A 22,685-nucleotide genomic window follows, 5' to 3' on the forward strand; every position below is an offset into this window, starting at 1 on the left:
ACATGTTGCAGCCATAGATTGATTGCAGCTATAGCTAGATATACCCAGAGCGATAAAAAAAAGACATTTATATCTCTACGGCTCTGGATATACCTACATCTAGCCATATATCTATGGTTGCAGCCATAGACAGTATATAGCTAGCTGTGCTCGAGTGCGTTCTATTTGTACCATCATGCATCAGAGCAGCGTCAGGCTTCGGTGGTCACGTGATTTGTGGCCTGTGAGAGGCGGTGCCTTCTGATGATGGTTTGCTCAGCATGCTGCGCAGACGTTGTCCCGACAAATGCCGTTACATTTGTAGTTTTGAATAAATAAAAAAAAGTCCTAAACTATTAAACGCGTGTCAGGTGCTAGGATCCAACCAAGTCCTGCGCGTTTTGTAAAGGAATTAGATATGAATGTTCTTTCAGGATTACGCGCTGAGACGTTATCTTATAAGAAGTGATTCCGGTTCAGGGGGAAGGTTTGAACTGCTCTCTGCAAAGTGACCATTGTTGTAATCAGGTCGAGGCTGTTATCATTTTCACTTGCTGACTTTCTTAGTTTTTTTTTACGGGATTACAGCGGGAAAAACCGTACAAGCTTTTTAGAGTGACATGAAAGAAATGTCAAGGTAAGTCATGCATGTGGTACATTTTCCATTTTATGGACTTTTATGTTCGCGTTTTAGAGAGTCCTAAAGAATAGGCTAAAAGCTAACGTTAGCCAACTGTCACAACAACCAAACAAGGCCTGTAGCCACCATTTGTTGGCTAGCTCGCTTGTTTGTTGTTGGGTATCTATGGTGTAAATATGCCTAACAAAATGAACGGATTTAACTTGTTTTTGTTTGAGAAAATGTCAACCCTTAAATAGGTCTAACCGGAAAGCGAGTCATTAGTTACACCAATTCTTCCGTAGCAGCCAGCTAACGTTTGCTAAATTAGCCAATTTGTTAGCGCTTCCAGCCTGTTTGTAGCCTCTCGGCTAACGATCGTTCGCCGCCAGCTTTAATAGTGACCTAACGTTAGCTCATTTCAAACACGTTCCTGTGATTGTAATTAATTCAGTTTTCAATTTTGATTTGCATACAACTATCGGGGTTTTAATAGACTTGTTCTTTAAGTACATTGCTCTCGGAGCTTGTAGCGTGTTTACACATGGGTTCGCGGTAATAATAGAAACTAGCAAATCATAACACTACAATAACTAATGACTGATAAATGCTTTCACCATGACTTGGTAACTTTAATAAAGTAATTTTTTTAAGACTGGGTTTGAGAAACCATGATATGAAAAAAATATCGTAATAACGTGAAGTGTCGTGTTGTAGCTGTCATTTCATGTATTGCTCCTTGTTCCCATGTCTGTTCCCTTGCAGCACCATGCCTGGTGGGCAGCAGCCTCAGAAACACTATGGCATCACTTCTGCCATTAGCCTTGCACCCCCACGAGAAATAGACCACCAGTACACCAATAAGCTCTGTGATGCTATGAAACCTTTTGGGGTGTTTGAAGATGAAGAGGAATTGAACCATCGGTAAAGAACCTAAAGTATAATTTTATATTAACCATAACACAATTATGGGGCATCTTGACTGCATACCCTTCATTGCAGCAATCACAGCTACACTTGTAAGGGGTGCACACAAAAACTTGTAATATAATGCACCAGCACTTCTCTGGTAGTCTCAACAAAAATGGAAACTCCAAAGCTTCTCAAAGGTAGCATTTATTGTAAGGCTGTTCTGATGCATTGCATGTATATATTTCATATATAGTGTGTGTGTGTGTGTGTGTGTGTGTATGTATGTATATATATATATATATATGCGCGTGTGTGTTGATGCTTGAATGCACACATTAACATCAACTGGATTGTGTGGTTTATTTATATAATTTTCTTTCTCACTATTTAATTAGTGAAAGGGCTAGATTGTGAATAAAACGCCCACTAAAATTTGTATCTTTTTTCAGACTTGCAGTCCTTGGGAAGTTGAATAACTTTGTTAAGGAATGGATCGCAGAGATCAGTGAATTAAAGGTGGGTTTCGTTGTGTTAAATGCCTTCTAAGTACAGACAGTTAATTATGATGCATTATGGAGGGACTATCAAATCAGAGACAAAAAAATGTCATACTAATTTGATTACACTGTATATGCTTCTCTCCTCTACAGAACCTCCCACCATCAGCTATAAGCTGTGTTGGGGGCAAGATATTTACATTTGGTTCGTACAGACTTGGAGTGCACACAAAAGGTATGTCTAGTCATTGCAGCTACATCATCGCCATCAAATCACTGTTTTATGCCTGGAAGTTGTCTGACAACATTGAACTTTAATGACCACACCTGTACTGTGTGCTTGGCTATATTGACATTCAAAAGGAGCAAATGGAGATAGAGGTATCTGCGACACAGCACTCAACTCTGTCTGAGCAGGCATATCTTGTTGTTTTTGAAAAGCTCAGTTCACCCTGACCACACTAAAGCACAAGGCTGTTATTGTCAGATTCCTCTGCTTTTGAAAGTGTTTTGAAAAGACTAGTTTTGGGTTCTGAAAGCTGTGTGAACATAGGCTTACTGTCGACTGAAAGCATTAGTGTGAATGGGGTTGAGTACATCCTTGCTTTTAACAACAAACAAGTGAGATCAAAAGATAAAAAAAAAAAAACTTAAATATACATGCATAACAGCGAAATACATTGCTCAGTTTTTTTGTTTTACTATTTGTTGTGACTCAATTAAGTTATTAAATTTACAATAATTAAATACATTTTTAGGGATATCCATCAAACTGCATAGTGTTTTTCCATGACTCTGAGTAAGTAAGGATGTTCCAAGCTAATCGGCAAAATTGATAATTGTGCTTGATCAATTTTCAGTGCTTTGTTTATAACAACCTGTTGCACTTCTGGTGAAATCAAATGTGAAAACTGGCACATTATGTTCTATTAAATCAGTTGGACCTATATCCCATGACCCATTATCACAGTTGTGAGCAAGTGGACTGCAGGGAAGAGCAAACACATGAACAGGGGCTAAAGTTTCTGTTCACAATATCTAGAGAGACAAGTGTAGGCCAGCACAGTGAACTGAGCTGTTTTGAGTAAAAACAAAAGTCGCTCTCACAGGTGACGCCCCCACATTGTTTGCTGTTGTTTAGAAAGAGCATTTGAATCTCTGTATTTTGTTCAGGCTGGAGATAAAGAGAGGCTGCCCAAACATTCCTGTCGCAACAGATCATTGTCTAAATTAGGGCTGGCCAAAATCTTCTTTCCCGTTTTTTATAGGTCATTTCATATCTTGGTAACGATACATATCACAATATGACATGTTTTCTGGTAATTTAATAAATAGTACATATGACATAACCACATGGTAAAGCCTCATTTTGTATACTCCTGTGTGAATTAAATACTTTCACATGAAAAGTACTGTGTGTTTTCATTTTATTTAGAACTTTAGTGCAAAATGAACAAAACTTGCAAGTATCAGAACGTCAAGGTGGGGACACACCACGGAGACTGTCGGCCCATCGTGGGCCTGTTTGTCACCTTAGTTTCGTGCGGTATGTCCCGCACCGTCGCCACTAGTCAACCCTATCGGCTTTATTTCGGCCGATTCAACACGGAGCTGTCAGTGAGAGGAATCGCTCTGATTGGCTGTGCAGCTTAAGCGAATTAGTGCACAAGAAGAAAAAGTGAGGAAAGCAAGCAAACGACCAAGTCAAAGAGGCACACAGAAAGCTCTTCTTACCTTCCATCTTGATCTGATCACTCCAATACACATGGGGCTTTCATAATTGGCTGTCTGGATTCTTCTTCTTCTTCACATTTCATACTATTTGAATATTTATTTATGCACATTATGTCCATAAGAGGGCAAACACGATACATACACTAACTACTTGTATAGTTTTATTTATTTCAACATAAACATGCCTTTTAAAAGATCGCCATACCTACACATTATAAAATAAACTAATAAAATAATGTCCTGTACCGTAAAACTTAAGATTTTTAGAATTAAAGCTTTAGTGCATAACTTTTTGATAGTAATGAACATCCATTACATTCAAGCCATTGCCAAATGAGTTGCTACAAAGCTAATTAAAACTATCAGTGCAACACAACTCTCTCAGAAGATTGAGTCGTCCGGTGACTTTCACGCGCAGAAACTCGAGTGAAGATCATTACCTCTTCTGAAGAGTCCAACATGTTTTTGTTTTTTTTACCCTCTGTGTCCTCCTTGGCTACTAGCAACTGCGTGGGGGCATGATCACGTAAGGCTCGTATTATTTGGACGTGCCGACAGTGGTGTTGTCATTACTTAGAATTCCTCATGAGGGAGAAAGAAACTACGCACTATAGCTTTAAGAAACTTAAAGACCGTAGACCTCTCTTTGTCTCTCCCTTTGCACCGTGGTTGGTGCTAGACTGAGAACTGAGCCAAGCTAGCTGACTAGCCAGCTGGCCACTAAATTTAGTAAAATGTCACAACTTAATGTTTCCTTCACGCACTCTTGTCACAGCGTGGGAAAACACATTGCGATCACCTGATGAGTTGTTTGGCTCATTTTCTGTAACCAGTGTAGCATTAAAGCTTGGTGGGTGGAATTAGCAAGCTAACTAGCAAGCCAACCGCAGCGGGCTGCCTGGTCGCTCCACTTCCCCACTGCAGGTAGTCTTCTCTGCCAAGAGAACGGATGACAGCCAGGGAGATGGACAAGCTAGCTAGCCATCTCCCAGCGTTCGCTGTCATCCCAAAGGGGAGTGAGGCAAGGGACTGTAGGCTCTGCGCTGCCACTGGCTGATTTGGGCAACAGCTGTTTTGCTGTTATGTATGTATGTGTGTATATCATAGCAACAGTTTGTAAATCCGGTTACCATTTTGGATGACAAATAGATTACCACTGTCTGCTGGCACGGAGAGTTATTTCCTCACACAGGCGCAGGACGTATGTGCTAGTTGGCCATCGACTGTAGTCTTTGCGGTGTGTTCATGTACAACTCTTTGACAAAGGCAACGTGAGGCGCCGCCAGTCAGCCTTCGTCACCACTAATTCTTTCCTGTCGCGTGTGTGTGTGTTTGTGTTCGCCCCTAATCTAAATTGAATTGGCTTTACTAGTGTTATTGTAAGCCTACTTTACACTTGGTAATACATAATTGTGTTCATTTTTATGAGGGAACAAATTCAAACACGAGAAGTTTGTATGTAAAAGTATTGAATCCCCTTGTGTAATTGTGTTCTGACATTTGTTCAGCATTTCATAATTTCTCAGTTATTGTAGAAGATAAATATACATTTCACAGCAAATACTAAAAACTAATACTTGGGAGCCCACTATCGGAATTTTGATTTCACAACTACTTCTGAGATGTCGGGTATAATTCAAGCCTCAAGGGACATTTTCAGCAGAATTAGAGACACTGTTAATGTTGCACAGCCATTAGTATGGAGAAATGGTTATGGAGTCAGGGCATCAGATGGGAGATTTACACTCACTTCTAGTCCTATCAACTTTTTAAACAAATATTTGAAATGAATTTCATTTTGTCTTGCCTTTTTACACAGTTCGCTAGAGGTCATCAGTCTAGAGAAACCACTTCTGTGTTGTTTTTTAAATAACTGAACCCTTAACATTTTATAGGCTGTGGCTAGGGCTACACATTTAATCACAGTATGGACTAGTACAATATCCAAATCACAGGAGGGTGCAATATTTGCTAAAGGCAAAATATGTCAAACCCTTTTGAATTAATTATTGTGGTCCTGCAGAGACGTTACAGCCTACAAAACTTATCCTACAGACCAAAGAAAACCTCACACTTTTATGAATATTTTCAATGAGAATGATGGTACCAAAATGCTCATTCCCTCCGATATCGTGAATCATATCGCAAACGCAATAACAGATAAATAATGGCAATTAGATATTTTCTTCTTATCATGCAGCCCTAGGTGTGACTGTGCAAAGCAGGTCCAGGCATTATTAGTTTGACAGTCACTAATGACGATGGTTAAAAAGTTGCTGCGCTTGACTTTAGCTGCTCTACTTGTTTATCCATTATGCGTTATCACATTAACACTCTTTAGCCTTGAATGCAGCAATTTTGGTCATTGAACCAATCAGATTTTTACTGAAGTCGTCAACTATTTAACCTACAGGGCAACACAGATTACACTGCTAAAAGTAACGTGTTTCTTCCAGGAGCTGATATTGATGCCTTATGTGTGGCTCCCCGCCATGTAGAGAGAAGTGACTTTTTCCAGTCTTTCTTTGAGAAATTCAAACAGCACGAGGAGATCAAAGACCTGAGGGTAAGTCTTTGTGGCATCTCTGGCCATTTCTCAGTTTCATCTCTTGAGTTTTTAAAAACAGACTGTTCATTCAAAGGTCTTTTAGTGTAAAAAGACGGAAGATCAACGGACCGCTTACATCGCTGCTCCTGGGTAAGAACTCCACCCTCTGGGAGAGCGGAGTTCACTGTATTGGAAATGCAGAACAATGCAATATCTAACATCGGTAAATAGGGCTGAAACGATTCCTCAGATAACTCGAATAATTCGATTACAAAAAATCCTCGAAGCAAAATTCTTTGCCTCGAAGCTTCGTTAAATCAATGTAGTTAAGGTTGTATGGCTCACTGTTTCCGCACGGAGGATAATTACTAGCGCGCAACAGGCTGACGCTTCTGTGGACACAAGACGTTTATATACTGTCTATGCACGAGACTGACTGCCCAGATTACAAATGAACGAAGACGAAAATAGCGAGGGTCTAAGAGAAGAGACAGGCGAGAGGAAACGACAGAAAGTTTGGGATCATTTAAAGCTGCAAACATGCTACTACATCATCTCTGTAGAAAACATCCAGTGTACTCATCCATTCCACGGAGCGAACCCGACACAAGGTAGCTAACTACCGTCTGCTGCTCTCGTCCACCGCGCTGTTTTACACAACTAGCCTACAGCGTGCTACTCTGCAAATAGCCATGTTTTACCAACAAGCTAAAACGAGAGCTGTCGGTTTGTAATCTGTTTATTAGTTTGCTACTAATCTTTGGAAACTTAGCTGCTGCTGGAGACAAACCGGCCCCTCCCCCCAGCGTATTCACTTAATATGCACGTGAATGGCGTCATCATGCCGGTGATGTCTGCATTCTTTATTCTTTCTCCTCACTGTGTATTAGGCTTCTGAAAATGTGTCCCCCAGAACAGTGTAGTTGAATGGACCTGCTGTAAGCTTTGTACCATCACATTTACCCTCTGGTTAGTGAACGGCTCTTTTGCATATCCAGTGCAAAGAGCCAGAGGCAAGAAGGGGAAGGGGGTGAAAAATATTAACATTTGGGCCACCAGAAATTTACTTTGTAATTTGGCAATAAAAAATGTTGCTTTTTCAAAAAAAAAAAAAAAACTTTCCTTTTTTTAGTACACAGCAATAATAAATATTTACTATTGCTGTTTACCAAGTATTTCTTATCCGATTACTCGATGGAATAATCAGTAGAATACTCAATTACTAAAATAATCGATAGCTGCAGCCCTATTGGTAAACATTGCTCAATTACATTTTTATGGCTGAGTTTAAGTGAATGTTTGCTGAATAGATAGAGAGGAGTTATTATGAAGTAGCTGCAGAGAGAAATACCCAAGAGCATTGCCTGTGGTGTTAGGTCTGCTGGTCATGTTAATTTCCCAAGGTGTGTGTCATCATTAAAATCAAATGTAAACTCGCTGATGTGAAGAACAGGACAGAGATACGTATATAAATGCTCTCTGCCTGCCATATGCCAACGCTCCATTAAATCCACTCACCCTGTCTCTGCCCGGGCATGCCCCAGCTGCCCACACATTTGTTGACAAACAACGACACACGCGATGGTGAAATGGCGATTTAATCCCCTTTTTTTTTTTTTTATGTGAATAAACAACCGATTGCTCCTCATAACCACTGAAAACTGTCAAAAAATCAAAGTCCAATTATTATGGACATTGAGTATTTCTGCTTCACATTTTCAGCAGGGCAGAGGAGTGGGTTGACTCTCCACGGTTCTCATGGGCTTTATAAGTCCTAATGTAAAAAAAAAAAAGCTTAACGTGGTTTAATGTACCTAAACAACGATCAGTGATCACCGAATTTCTCTCTCATATTGCTCCTCATAACCACTGAAAACTGTCAAAACGTATAACCCCAAAGTCCAATTATTATGGACGTTATGTGTTAAGCGTTTCTGCTTCATCAGATTTTTTTTTTTTTTTTTTTTTTTGACAACTTAGTTAATGTAGAAGGCGTGCTGCTTGTTTATTTGCCGTTTAAAAAAAGAGAAGAAATTCTCACCTTGCTGTTCTTATCCAAAAATGCATAGTGGTGGCTAAATGTTACTGAGAGTACCCTTGTGTTTATTGGATATTGAAAGAGGAAGATGATAATTTAGTTAAATATTGAAACACTCGGCTCCAAAGACATCCATAGGAGCCCACGTTCCGTGCTATGCTCACGTTTTCTGAATTTGAACCCACCCTGATTAGTTATCGGCTGTCTGCAGACATTTTCAAAGCACTGCAGGAGGAGTGTGATCTGCTGCAAGCATTACTTTACACGTCTCTTTACAAGCTCTGTGTTCTTGACTTTGATTTTCACCTCATTTTTAATGATGATGCCAGTCAGCTTTATGACTACGTCTTGAATGTGTTGGTGATATTGTCTCTTTTGGTGTTTTCTCAAGGCTGTCGAAGACGCCTTTGTGCCAGTGATAAAATTCAAATTTGACGGAATAGAGGTAAGTCCCTTTGAGATCCAAGTGTTCCTCCCAGAAATGACCATTCTAACAAAGCTTTTATAGGTATGTGTTTTGTGGTGTAGACTTTCCCAATTTGGAATCAATAAAGTACATTTATTTATATACTTTTGTTCAGCTGTAGCTTCTGCTGCAATAGCTGTGCTAAGAATGATGGTTGTGGTCAGACTTCAACAAAAAAAAATGGCTCAGGCTGATGTAGAAACTCCTTGACACAGATTGGTCCAGTTTGTAGTTCAGGTCCATGAAAACTACCGAGCAGGAAAGCTGATATAAAATAAGGTGACGGAGATGAGTATCAGCATAACTGCTGTTCTGCCTAAAATGTGAAACCTCTGTAGTTGGCATATGAAGAATTCTGCCTTTTTTCAAAATAAACATTTCTGAATCATTTACAAGTTCATCCTCCTGTGCCATACTACTTTGGACTTGCTTGCCATTCCCACGAGAATGAGGGGTCGACCTATTTATGACAAAAAAAAAATATATTTTGTTGCATTTTGTTGTGCCTAGTATTAACCTCAGGTTTGTTATGGATTTGACTCTGATTTTGACTGAAATTTGAGCCCCCCTGCTATACTCTGTTTCTTCGGTACTTTCTTACTACAGATTGACCTGCTGTTTGCCAGACTGGCCTTGCAGTCCATTCCAGACAACTTGGACCTGAGGGGAGACTCCATCCTGAGAAACTTGGACATTCGGTGTATTCGCAGCCTTAACGGTACACTACATGGCCTCTATCAGACTGATCTCATTAAGTGGCGTATGTATGACACGCCAATCCGTATGCCATTTTGGCGTGTTATCAAGACGCATAATCGCTTTTTAGCTTGTTTATCAACGCTGTTTGGCCTCCATTGACCTACGTTACGTGTGAATTATCGCCGTAGCGAGTAGTATGAAAGGACGGAAGTCCGCAGAGCGAGGTTGGTTGGGGTGGTGGATGGGTAAAACGCAGGACTTTCACCCAGGAGAGCCGGGATCGCGTCCTTCCCCAATGTTCTTTTCCTAAACCCAACCGTTTATTGTTTTCCAAAGCATGTTGGTCACCGTCGTGTTTTTGTCGTTTGTTGTGTTACTAAAGCCTTTCCCAATGTTCTTTTCCTAAACCCAACCTTTTTCACGACGTTCTCGCGATAGCACGGCACATTCTCGCGATAACACGCCACGTGGCATGTATGTTTACATCCGCTGTATACAGCGTAGACATACACGTGGATAGCTCAAAATGCGTACAAATAACACGCCATTTGGCTTTAGGAAAGTGGCGCGTATGTTTACGCAAAGTCATGGTGCCATGTTGCCTCTATTGGCTCGTACACATACAGTAGAGAAGTAATGATATTGACTTGAGGCCTGATGCTGTTGCAGGTGCTGTTTTCCAGATTGAGATTTAATAAATACAAGAGTAGAAGAAGTCTATAGTGCATCACATTTGCAGCAGCTGGTTGTGGCAACCTTGTGGCAAACTTTTTCTTTCAGTGTACGCATTAACTGTAAGAGTGCAATACTTTTCTCGCAGTGTTTGAGGTTTCTGATGGTTGTCTTCCAGGCTGTCGGGTGACCGATGAAATTCTGTACCTGGTGCCAAACAAAGAAAACTTCAGACTGACATTGAGAGCCATTAAACTGTGGGCAAAACGTAAGTGGTTTCAAATGTGTTTTTAATGTTGGGTTCACTTTAACAACTTTACTTTATTATGTCTGATTTTATTGCGTGTCTCACAATTTTTAAGAGCCAACGATGGTGTTTTCCCCTATGCGCCGCTGCTTAAATCTCGCACGATCACGATCTTCTGCTCTCGTGTTTCACCACGTGTGGGGACTGGCAAAAATGCATAGGCACGAACACCACACGTCTGCCGCAACATTCCCACAGCACCCACCCGCCACCACAAAGCAGTCAACCTAGGGGGAAATGTATATCAAATATACAAATTATCTAAAAGGTGATTGTTATAAATTTGTGTGCAGAATTGATTTTTTACCTCCCAACAGGTGTCCTTCCAGTTTAGCGTATACTTGAAAAACCCACACTCATTGTTTGGGTAGTCTCGCATTGCCAGAACTATCTCCACGGCACTGTGGAGTAAGGTCTGGCTACACCACACATGCATTCTGGGATTAGGAGAGAAAAACGCTCTGGGTCGGGGTTTTTAAACCAATCGAAATCGTCTCGGGCGGCGCTAAGCTCTGGACGCAGCGACGGTGGCTCTGCAAAATGGTCTCGGGGAGGAACTTGTTTTTGTGGAACATTTGCACCCCGCAAAAGAAAACGCCACACACAATATTAAATGAAGTTAACCGTTTACACAGTACAGTAACGTGAGCTATTTAAATTAGCTGGATACATGGTTAAACGTAATTTGCTCTTACCACTGTATCGCTGTGCATTTTGTCAATGGCAATCCCCACCTATCGGTCCCAAAAAGGCCCAGTTGGATAAAAATGCCGTTAACGTATTCTTTGTAAATCTTCACAATCATTCCCCCAAAGAACCAAGCAGGCCTGCCTTATTGCACGATCCAAATTTTCTTCAAAAATTACCATTTTCAGCCTGCTAGCTCAAAGTTTGTTGTCGTTTCCCGAGGAGAACAGATTAAGAACGGCAACACATAGAGAGCTGAGGCTATGTTCAGACGGAAACGATCTGAAGAGAAAACGCAAAAGTGGCGTTGCGTTCTCACTTTTTATTCCGCGTTATTGGGGGGGGGGGAATCTGCGTGCATATGGTGACGCGAAAGTTTGTGAAATGCGATCCTCGAACAACAAAAGCTGACAATTTTGTCTGGACAGACAAGGAGGTGGATTTATTGCTCCAAACAATGCACACGCGGCACACACACACTCGCACAGTGTGTTTTTACCCTTTAGACGAGAACGCAAAGGTGGAGCGTTTTTAAGATTTCCACTCTGGAGGGTGGTTTCACTTTTTTGCATTTTTAAGCCCCAAAAACGCCGTCGCCGTCTACACGAAAGGCACATCTGATCAAATATTTTGTCGTTTTCACCCGCGAGCGTATTCGTGTAAACCGGGCCTGAAAGTGAGGGACACGGTGGATGTCGGGCAATTATCCTGGAAATGTACTTCCATTGATCCAGACTATCTTTTGGCCAACGCCAATATTTTGAGGATGACTCTGCCTTATTGTACTGCCCTCTGCCTGCAGGTCGTGGGATCTACTCCAACATGCTGGGGTTTCTGGGTGGAGTGTCATGGGCCATGTTGGTGGCCAGGACCTGCCAGCTCTACCCGAACGCTGTGGCTGCAACGCTGGTCCACAAGTTCTTCTTGGTGTTTTCCAAATGGTGAGCATTTATCTCTTGCAATGACAACCTCCTGTTTGTCCTGTCCACTTGATGGCAGTATTTCAAAGCCTCGTTTTTTTTGTCATTTCCATCCTACAGGGAGTGGCCAAATCCTGTGCTATTGAAACAGCCTGAGGACAGTAATCTGAATCTACCTGTGTGGGATCCTAGAGTGAGTATGACACCAGTGTTTTATTTCCACATGTTAATGATGTTGGTATGCCTCCATTTTGTATGTTTATTGCTGTGTAGACACAGGAAACACTATCTGGACAGACTTAATCTGCTGAATTGTGAGTTTGTTGCTGTTTTGAAAGTTAGCTCAACAAATAGAGTATAGGTGCATTTATTTTCTCTTATTTCATGTCTCCTCATTCCTCTGTCCTCATGTGACCCGGAAATTGATCGGGTCCTCTATCTTGAGTTCCAATGTTCTTAACTCTGCTCGGAGGAGGCTTCCCAGAGCAGCTTGGAGCAAGGAAGACTTTCTACGTGGACGTCTTTTATCAGACAGACACACTCCTTGAGTTAAAAAAAAAAATGCATTAGCAATTGAATAGCAAAACAGATCTGACCTTTTGTTTAAATCCCATAACAACAACAGTACTGTGTGCAGTAAATATTTGTCAAGGACCCCTTTACACACTCTTCTTGCAGGCTATCCATTTGAATCGTCTTTCCTTGGCCAGGGCTTTGTTATATTTGTTTTGACTTTTAGTTTTGCTCTTACTGTTTCTCATAATATTACCATAAATTTACTTATCCTAAACTAATTAGCCTAATAGCCTTCATTGAAAACATTCTAGCTGTTGTAATTGCTGTGTCATGCTTGTTGTGTCCCTTCAGCAATAAACACATTTTAATTATCTATTGGTGTCGTTTCCGTTCAGTCACAGTACGGCCAACAACCACCGTGCATTTGGCAGAAAGTATAGTTTTAGACATTATAATTTCCTAAATGTTTAGGCTACTTTTAAGTATTTCTGTTTACTGTGAGACATGCTCATCATAATCTAGAAAAATGACATAATTGCATGGTAAAGGCTTTGCTGCTGGCAGTAATGACTTGAAGTTGGTGTCCAACAGCCCTTCAGAAAACCGCTAAATAGCTCTTGGTGGTAAGGAGGCATTCTCACAGAGTCCCCCTCCCCATTCGATGACTGGAAAAGGTCATCGAATGGCTGATATCCGATGTAAAACAGATATTAACTAGGCATGTGCTATGTACTGTGTACATCTGCACACAGTTTAACTACAGGTGTGTTATGCATGTGTTGTCAATCACCTGATATTAAGGCTCAATGTGCTCATGTAGTATTTCAAATTTAGTTTTTGTCACGTTGGTGAACATTGAAATGAAATGGCTAAAATGAATATCACCAACAGTGGAGACTGTTTAGTTGGGCACATTCTGTCTAAACAAATACTCTAATGGAAGATGCTAAAGCTCTGTTACAGCCCACAGATCTAGCTGAGCACCCTTCATCAGTAACTGACAAATCCCTTCACCTCATGTTTGAGAGGGAAGCAAGTCTGTAAAATAGGTGTGTGTGTGATGTGTATGAGGTGGGGTGGGGTGTGTGCCCTTGGTTTAATGATGCCATTCAGTAAGTGGGTGTGAAGTTTCTCTAAAAATTCAGTTTGCTGGGATGAGTGTCGACGTGTTGGTGAAGGCTCTCATTTCTGCAGCGAAACCAATCTTGGTCCATGTGCGGTGTTTTTAGGTGAACCCATCCGATCGATACCACCTGATGCCCATCATCACGCCTGCCTATCCCCAGCAGAACTCCACGTACAACGTCTCCACGTCAACACGCACCATCATGAGCGAGGAGTTCAAATACGGTAACATAGGCTGCATGACTGAAACAACACAAAATGAAATGTCTGTTCACCTGCATTTCCAGTTCTTCAAATCTTGTATCTTGTCTAGCTTGCCGAGTATTTAAAAAAAAAAAAAAAAAAATAGTAACAGTACAGTGTCACTTTGAATGTTGAGTTGTTTATCCTGATATGTCTTTTTCCCCACTGTGTCTGACATGAACAGGCCTCAGTGTCACAGATGAGATTCTTCAGGGAAAAGCAGAATGGTCCAAACTCTTTGAGCCACCCAACTTTTTCCAAAAGTACAAGTAGGTGTTGATTTTTTTTCAGATAAATGATTGCTGTATAGTACATATTATTTACCAAAGCAAGATGAATAAAACATAGAGCTGCTTGTTTCTCAGATAGATAGATAGATAGATAGATAGATATGGGTGGCATTGGTCACACTTCTTTAACATGCAAGTATGTATTTTGTTAGGTTGTGTGGAAATAATTGGTGTGACTGTTTTATCAGGCCATAGGTTGTATTTGTGCAGTTGAACCTAAAACAGGATGATGCAAGTGTTTGCTTTTTTTCGACCAACTTATTGTTTTCACATTTTGGGTTTGGGCAGATTTGACTCATCGGAACTATGGTCAGTAGAGTTTGGTTGACTCATTTTGTTTATGAAAGTTCCACCCACACAAGTACCACAACTAAGTGTTCTGCCTTGTTCTGTTGGTGCTGCTGTTTCACCATTGGAGCTACATTACCTGGGCCCTGGTGTGAATGGTTATAGTTAATGTTCCACTGTGGAGCACATTGAGTTCCAGACTTTTGATGATCAATACAATGTGATACAACTTTTACACTGAAATTCATTTTGCTCCGCTCAAAAAGAAGAAATAAAAAGAAACACACAGAGTTATACAACAATTACACATATAGTACAAAGATGAAGACATTTCAACAGCCATGGCAAAGAAACCTGTTGCGTGATATCCTCGGGTCCAGATCTTGATTAGCAACAGGATAAACTGATGCGTAAGAGTTCTTAAGCCTGTTGTATCTAAACGAAGGGACTCTAAATCGCCTGTTAGAAGGCAGAAGTCGGTATTCATAATTTAAAACATGCTGCTGAATCACCCCATTTAATGATTTATATTGCATGTACACTAGAAGTTGAGCGGAATCATACATGTAGAGATGTACAGGGGCTGGACACAAGATCATTATGCCCCTCACGGTAGTCTTTCAGTAAATACTAATTGTTTTGAGGGAGGTTTTCATTCAGTTGTATGGTCTTGAAGCCGTTTTTCATCACAGATGTACCTGGGCAGGCTGTAGCAGATGTTGACATAATGCTGTAGCGTTTAGCTACTAAACAACTCAGATTTTCTGTTATGTGCTGCAGGCATTACATCGTTCTGACTGCCAGTGCCTCCACAGAAGAAAACCACTTGGAATGGTAAGCGTCTGTACCGAGTGAAATTGTACTGCAATACTGTGAAGAGAACTTAACCGGCACCTCTGTGAATACATCCTTATGTTTTTCCCTCAGGATCGGTCTGGTGGAGTCAAAGATCCGTGTTCTGGTGGGAAACCTAGAGAGGAATGAGTACATCACCCTGGCTCATGTCAACCCCCAGTCCTTCCCTGGGTCCAAAGAGAACCGCAACGAGTGAGTTCAGTTTTATCCATACTTAACAAACACAGCTCAGGGAGAAAGATCTGGATTAGTGAAGGCCAATCCTGCTAATCATTAAACATTGTTTTGTCCTTGAGTAATTGGAACACGTTGCCTGTTGACGTGTGAATACTGCTAGTGCAAGTCCGTGAGTCATGAAGTCATTATTGGCAACGGTTTTGTTATTGATTATTATGCAGGGACATGGCATTCGTTGAATGCTGCTTTGAGAGTACTGAAATTGTGAATGCATTTCTGTCACATTGATTTGCTCTGCTGTCACACGTATGTTCCAACATTATGGTCTGAAATCAGCTTAAAACCAACTGTTGTGTTCATGTTGCTTCTTGTGTGTTTCTGTAACAGGAACGATTTTGTGTCCATGTGGTTCATTGGGATCATCTTCAAGAAAGTGGAGAATGCGGAGAGTGTGAACATTGACCTGACGTACGACATCCAATCTTTCACAGACACTGGTAGGTCCTGTCATATCACTTCTGTCGGTGGTCGGGGAACAACCTAGTCAAACCCTTTTTATACAGATAAAAAAAAAAAAAAGGCTGCAGAGCTTTTCTACTATACAGTACACTGCAAGTATATAAAATGTCTGTTAGTAGAGGTGTGAATCTTCACTGCTCTTTCGATTACGATTATCATGTCTGCGATTCGATATCTCGATTCATCACGATGTGTCAAATGCATTTTTACTATTAAAGCCATATAGGATATTTAATTCATAGCTTTTCAAGCTTCAAAACAAAACATTCTGCAGTGATCTAATACTAAATAAACTGGGTACATAAAACTACAGCACTGAGCACATGGCACTTCCTGAATGTGCAAAACATAACAGAATATGTAAACCGAAAGGTTGTTAGGCCTACATTAAATTGTCAACAGAAATAATCGATTATGGCCCGGCCGATTATCGATGCAGCATCGTCCATGTTCACGGTTCGATGCATCGATTGTTTGATTAATTTCAACACCTCTATTAGTTAGGATAAAAACCCATTCAGTATAAATGCAGTGAATTCAGGTCTTCAGGGACAATTTCTGCTGTTTTGCTTTCTTGACAAAAAGAATCAAATGATTCCACACAGTTTAACTAATCACACGCAACTAGGGCTGTCAGCATTAACGCGTTAAGCGCGATGCAATTAAGGGTCGAGCATAATGCGTTAATTTTTTTTAATCGTATTAATCGCATGCCGCCATTTTATTAATTTATTTTCACTTCACTCGGCTTTGCGTCGTGCCTAACAGGCTACTATTTTGCCGTACTTCCTCGTAACACATCCTGCTGCTACAGGAATAGCAACGCGGATTTCGGTGCCTCATTCCGGTGCCACTGATATGCCTGCACTTCTCTCTGATGCTCTGAAACAGACGTCACAGGAAACGGAAACATCACTTCACGTGACGCTAGTTAACACTACACTCGACAGCAGCTAATGTTAGCCTACTGCTAGGCTACCGCTAGCTAGTTAACACTATACTCGACAGCAGCTAATGTTAGCCTACCGCTAGCTAGTAGCTGGATTAAACACGGTTAAAATGCTAAAGTGTGACTGTATTTCACTGTAGAGGATTCCGACACCGGGATGTAACAATCTGCAGCTGCTGTTGTCGGAAAAACACAGACGGTGCGTTCAATGAAACTGGTAATTTACAGCCTCGTGGTGCATTCGAAAGGGTGCAGCCCATTTCCAAAGGGGCGTCACCAACGGACGCGGCTCAAATGCCTCTGGGTGCAATTGGATAGTCCTTCAACCAATCAGACCAACGATCCGGGTGACGTAGCAGCGACAGCGGCATCAACGGGTTGCTGCGCTTCTGTGGCCGTCATGTTGAATGTAAACAAAAAGCTGCTCGCCGTAGCTGCACTATGGTCATCGTGTAAAGCCCGCCTCAACGGTTGTGATTGGTGCCTCAATTTGGAAAAATTGGAAATGGGCTTGAATGGTCTCTTGGCCAGACGGACTCGCAGAGCCAATCTCAAATTTGCCGGAAGTTCGTCAGGGTTTTCCCAGGCTAGTTTATACATTGATGCCAGTAGTAAATTAACCTTAGCACGACATGTTCTCTGCAGTGTACAGACAAGCCAACAACATCAACATGCTGAAGGATGGGATGAAGATTGAAGCGACGCATGTGAAGAAGAAACAGCTCCATCAGTACCTTCCTCCTGAACTGGTGCAGAAGAAGAAGAGGGTGAGATATTATTGTGCAAGTTGGGACAACGCCTTAATGATTTTTCAAACATTTTTCTCGCGATTGTCGTAGTATTTTTCCTCGTTTTGTGTATTGATTGTGTTTCTGTTCATTTCCCCGCGTCTTCCTTGCTGCAGAGCATAGCTGAGTTGAACCGTAGCTCTAACGGGGGGAGCTCGAAGCGGATCTCTCTGGACAGCAGTCACCTGGACAGCTCCAGAGACACAGACTCAGGGACTCCCTTCACCTCCCCAGCCAGCAAACCCTCTAAGCCTACTTCTGACACAGAGGACAGGTATGATGCACCTCTAGACTTTTAGTGCAGGTCTTTTACCTGATGCATTGTAGTGTTTTTTATTTTTTGTATCGCCAGATGTTCTATTCTAATGAGTGTCCTATTCTTTTTGCTATATATTTCTATTTACAATAACCAGGCTCAATGCCACCATATGATGCTGAACGAATGTTTTCTGTCTCGCTTTGTGTTTTTGCAGCGTCAGCCCTCCCAAGCAGATTTTTGTGGAGGGCTCCCCAGCACCCAGTGCGGCAGCAGCTTCTCCAGACCAGGGCATGTCCATCCCTGTCATTGGCTCGAGTGAGTCATTTTTCCCGTGACTATTATACAGATACTGTCATTTTCCTCTCTGTGATAGGCTGTTCAATGTTTCAGTAATTGTATAAAGAGGCATATGGCATAATTGATAGTCCCATTACCTAGCCAGCATATGCATACTGTAGACGTTTTCACAGATGTAAACGTAAACATTCGAAATGGCCCCACGTTGACTTTCTGTTGCAGTGTATGTGAATGACAGGAAGTTAACAAGGGGCCAGGCTGTTGCCTAGCAATTTAATTCCATTGAAAAGGTCTATATGTAATAATAAGTACCAACCAAACTCTTTAAATCTAGAGAACAATGTTGATATACAAAAGGCATGTTGATATTGGAAATGTTGAAAACATCATTATATGGATATCAAAGATGTGGATAAATGATCCTGATCTCATTTTTTTCTGGTCTGTCTCATTCTGTAGAGCCAGCGGTTAAAGCAAAGTCTCCTTCCCCACCAGCCGGCAGCTCCGTCCCCACGGTCCTGAGTGGGGATGTGCAGCCCAATGCCACCAGCAGCCCTAGAGAGGAGCCCAACGGCCTGGAGGACTCGGTCAATGGAGCTCCTGTCAAGAGACCCCACTCGCCAACACAAGAGGACCTGGCCAAGAGGCACAAAGACACAGAGGTGACCAGGGCAGGAGTTAACCACATCTATCTGCTTTGACTATATTTGGTGTTGGATTTAAAGGAACACACTGACTTATTGGGACTTTGTCTTATTCACCGTATCCCCCAGAGTTAGATAAGTCCATACATACCCTTCTCATCTCTGTGCGTGTTGTAACTCTGTCTGACGCCCCCACCACTAGCCTCGCTTAGCACAGATCCTGGAGGTAACCGGCTCCATCTAGCCTACTGCTCCCAATAAGTGACGCCAACATTTTCCTATTTACATATTGTGATTTGTATAGTCACAGCGTGTACAAGGTCAATGTCACATGAGACACAGCCAATATTCTAACCGTATATAAACTGGGAACTATATTCTCAGAAGGCGAAGCACTGCTACTTCTGCTACTTGGGCGGAATGATTTGCTCACATCACCTGAGAAGCCCCGTGGTGAGGAGCAGAGAGTAACAACGGTGCTTTTCAGGCGTTTTGCTAATCACTCGCCCAAGTAGCAGTGCTTCGCCTTCTGAGAATATAGTTCCCAGTATGTACACGGTTAAAAGATGGCTGTGTCTCATGTGACCTTGTTATTTGTACACGCTGTGACTATACAAATCACAACATGTAAATAGGAAAATGTTGGTGTTATTTTGTCACTTATTGGGAGCAGTAGGCTAGATGGAGCCGGTTACCTCCAGGATCTGTGCTAAGCTAGGCTAGCGATGGGTGTGTCAGAGTTACAACACGCACGGAGATGAGAAGGGTGTGTACGGACTTATCTAACTCTGGGGGATACGGTGAATAAGACAAAGTCCCAATAAGTCGGCGTGTTCCTTTTGAATTGAATGGCAGATTTAATTGGTACCATACTGTTTTTGCTACAGGTGGTGTCCAATGACGACTCTGCATTTAAAGAGCCATATCCACCGTCCTTGGACCCCCACACACATGGAGAAGGACCCAATACTGTAGGTGTTAGTTACTCTGGCTGCCTCTATTGACAATGTGTAATGGAAAAATGGCAATGAAGAAAGACAATTAACGTTTTCACGGTTTTTCCCACTTCACCATTAGACCCCCCTTTCTGAGTCAAAGGCTAAGCCCATTCCAACCCTTGATACCTCAAGAACACAGGTAACGTCTTCTTTGTTAACCATTAGCTTTATTTTATACCTGAATGATTTGGTTTGATTTGAATTAACATTGGATAATTACTCTCTCTACATGGTGGACTTGGGTTCACCACCAGCAGTTATTCGATGATTTTTATTAAAGCTTACGAATGTGTTGTGATTCATAATGTCTCTGTTTCCTACCTCAGAGACTTCCCAGCATGGAGCTGCCAGACGCCTCCTCGCCTCTCCCAGCAAGCAACAGTTGTCGCGTCGTGAAAAATTCCATTAAACTGGCCCTCAACCGCCACAAGTGAGCTCCCAACTATTTTGCCGGCACCAATCGCGCCATTCGAAACCGCCGGTGTTATTTGACTTTGTAATGTTTTTAACGTTGTATTTCTTGGCTTGTCTGTTTTAATTGAATGTAGCATCACACCTCCCAAGCCCCCAGTGTTTGAGGCTACCCTCGCCCCTGACGCTCCTCCTGCCAGTGAAGAAAAGGGCATGTCCATTCCTGTCATTGGCTCTAGTGAGTAATGAATTGCTTTTTCAGTCAATTATCAGTTCTGGTAATTCATCAGTGTGCTCATCACGCAGATTTGTTTTTGTCTATAGTGTTCATTTTGTCACGGAAAACTATGGCAAAGATATATTTGTTAACACCCTTTTTTTATTTTAGATGAAAACCAGACTGAAACTATAAAAAAGTAAGCATTGATAACAAAGCCTTTCGACAAAACGGTTGATTTAGCTGCTTAACTAATAAGCAGCAGAACGGTAACGTCTCTGCTAGTAATGTTAGCTAACACATGGCTGGACTAGATGAGTCCACAGTCCCACTGAACATGGAACAACTGCAACAAAACAGCTGGACCAAATCACAAAAACATGCAGGACAGCACACTGATCATTATTTTTATTTTATTTGGAAGTAAGCTAAGTTAAACATCATTTAACAACATTCATACAGCATGTGGGTTGTAAAGTTAATTTTTACTTTCAGTCAGCTGTTTTTTGTATTTATCTGTATCGGTATGACTGCAAGATTAATGTTAGCTGTCAGCTATCTAACATAAAACTTCCTGTAGATGTGCTCCTAATGGCTTTTTTTTGGTCTAAATGTTATCTAACATTAAAGATGCTTGTCTTAAGTTAAACCGAGACATTGAACAGTATTTAAGTGAACAAGTGGGTCAGTCCCAAGAGCCGCGCAAACGTACACAACAAACATACACAACAAAGATGGCGACAGAATTAGAACAGCACAACAACATTTAGAGAGAACATTTTCATTGATGAAAACTAGACGAAATCAAATGACTAAAATGTGACTACGGTAAAACTTGGATTCATTTTTAAAATCAGGTGCCAAAATGAGCACTCTCTTTGTCCTTCTCTTTCTCTCTGTAGAACACGTGGCATCCAAACACGCGGCGGCGGCGCCCCCCCCCGTGGGCAGCTCCATCCCTACATTAGTGAGCCGAGGAGCTGACCCACTGAACGGAGCGACCGCCAAGAGAGCCCACTCCCCCACTCTGGAGGAGCAGGCCAAGAGGCTGAAAGAAACGGAAAAGGCCAGAATCCACATAGCTTGAACACATACCTATAGACTGGATTTATATACACACACAGAGTTGGGACTTTACAGTTAAGTCAAACACCGAGAAGATGACTTCACACAGGGGGCAGGGATTGTGTTCAGGTCGGTCCGTGTCTAAGTGTGAAGCAGCAGAACGGACACCTCACCTCAAATCTTCAGAGATTACAGATTTGCCTGTGGATAGGTGATTTTGGTCAAACCAGATGTTGTGAGCGCCCTTCTGTCACGCTCACGGTCAGAGGGCATTTACAGTAACGCAACAATCACGGAGATATCTGACATCTGAGAACTTAAAGCCACCGTTTTTTGTTTTTGTACTCTCCCTCGCCGTTAAAAAAGTACACAGTACAGATGGAAAATGAGCTGTTCTTCTTTTCATTTTCCCTTTTTTCTAGCTAACATGTTTTAAAAATCAGCCCAGAACATTTATCAACGCTTTGCTACACACACTTCTGGTGTATGCTGATTCTTTTCTTTTTCTTTTCTCCCAAACAGAAACCTGTACAGTAAATGTTGATGTACATAAACTTTTGTCTTAAAAAAAGAGAAAAAGATCACTGTTAAGTCTTTTGACCATTCTATTGTAGTTTTATCTAAAAAGGAAGAAAAAAAAAATGTTTAAAAAAAGTGTTATTTTTTTGTTTTTCTCTATTGCTTGTCCAAAACAGTTGTCTCCAGCCCTGGATATTTTTTTTTGTAAACACTGTATAGGTTTGGATACAGTTGCAGGGAGGCTTTATGAGAGTTTGCTTGGATATGACGGAAATCGCAACCCACGAACGACCCTTTGGACCACCACAACTACCCAGAGAGAGGGCTTCAGGTTGGTATTGGACTTGCACTGTGTAGGTGATTACAGACACCCAGTGACAGCAGTGCTTCTCAGGTGCCGGTAAGAGCAAGGCAATTATCTTTGGGACAACAGAACGTCATGCGTTT

General features: G+C 41.6%; 1 protein-coding gene across 3 annotated transcripts; it reads left to right on the forward strand.

Annotated features, from left to right (window-relative positions):
- The first annotated feature begins 239 nt into the window (after positions 1-239).
- Positions 240-22,084, forward strand: papolg (poly(A) polymerase gamma). 3 transcript variants are annotated; one of them, XM_078273920.1, is made up of 25 exons: positions 240-616; positions 1,364-1,522; positions 1,960-2,026; positions 2,161-2,242; positions 6,198-6,307; positions 8,719-8,772; positions 9,400-9,511; positions 10,343-10,432; positions 11,961-12,099; positions 12,199-12,271; positions 13,824-13,944; positions 14,147-14,231; positions 15,321-15,374; positions 15,468-15,587; positions 15,960-16,069; positions 17,686-17,807; positions 17,945-18,102; positions 18,302-18,402; positions 18,844-19,046; positions 19,916-19,999; positions 20,106-20,165; positions 20,353-20,456; positions 20,575-20,675; positions 20,826-20,853; positions 21,557-21,736. In XM_078273920.1, exons 1-25 carry the CDS (start codon positions 600-602, stop codon positions 21,636-21,638), a joined length of 2,436 nt encoding a protein of 811 aa, XP_078130046.1. In that variant the 5' UTR covers positions 240-599; the 3' UTR covers positions 21,639-21,736. The 3 variants fall into 3 exon arrangements, with proteins under 3 accessions (XP_078130046.1, XP_078130048.1, XP_078130045.1); XM_078273919.1 differs by lacking the exon at positions 20,826-20,853 and having other exon boundaries at positions 241-616; positions 21,557-22,084; XM_078273922.1 differs by lacking the exons at positions 12,199-12,271; positions 13,824-13,944; positions 14,147-14,231; ... (11 more) ...; positions 20,826-20,853; positions 21,557-21,736 and having other exon boundaries at positions 11,961-12,103.
- The last annotated feature ends 601 nt before the right edge of the window (positions 22,085-22,685 follow it).

Source organism: Sander vitreus, chromosome 17 (genome assembly GCF_031162955.1).
Source record: "Sander vitreus isolate 19-12246 chromosome 17, sanVit1, whole genome shotgun sequence".
Lineage (NCBI taxonomy): Eukaryota > Metazoa > Chordata > Actinopteri > Perciformes > Percidae > Sander > Sander vitreus.

What these genes read in the sequence shown, in the direction of transcription:
- papolg (XM_078273919.1), top strand. An exon ending in TCCAAAGAGAACCGCAACGA is followed by an intron (nt 15,588 to 15,959) that starts GTGAGTTCAGTT and finishes TTTCTGTAACAG; the next exon opens with GAACGATTTTGTGTCCATGT. An exon ending in ATGGAGAAGGACCCAATACT is followed by an intron (nt 20,000 to 20,105) that starts GTAGGTGTTAGT and finishes CTTCACCATTAG; the next exon opens with ACCCCCCTTTCTGAGTCAAA.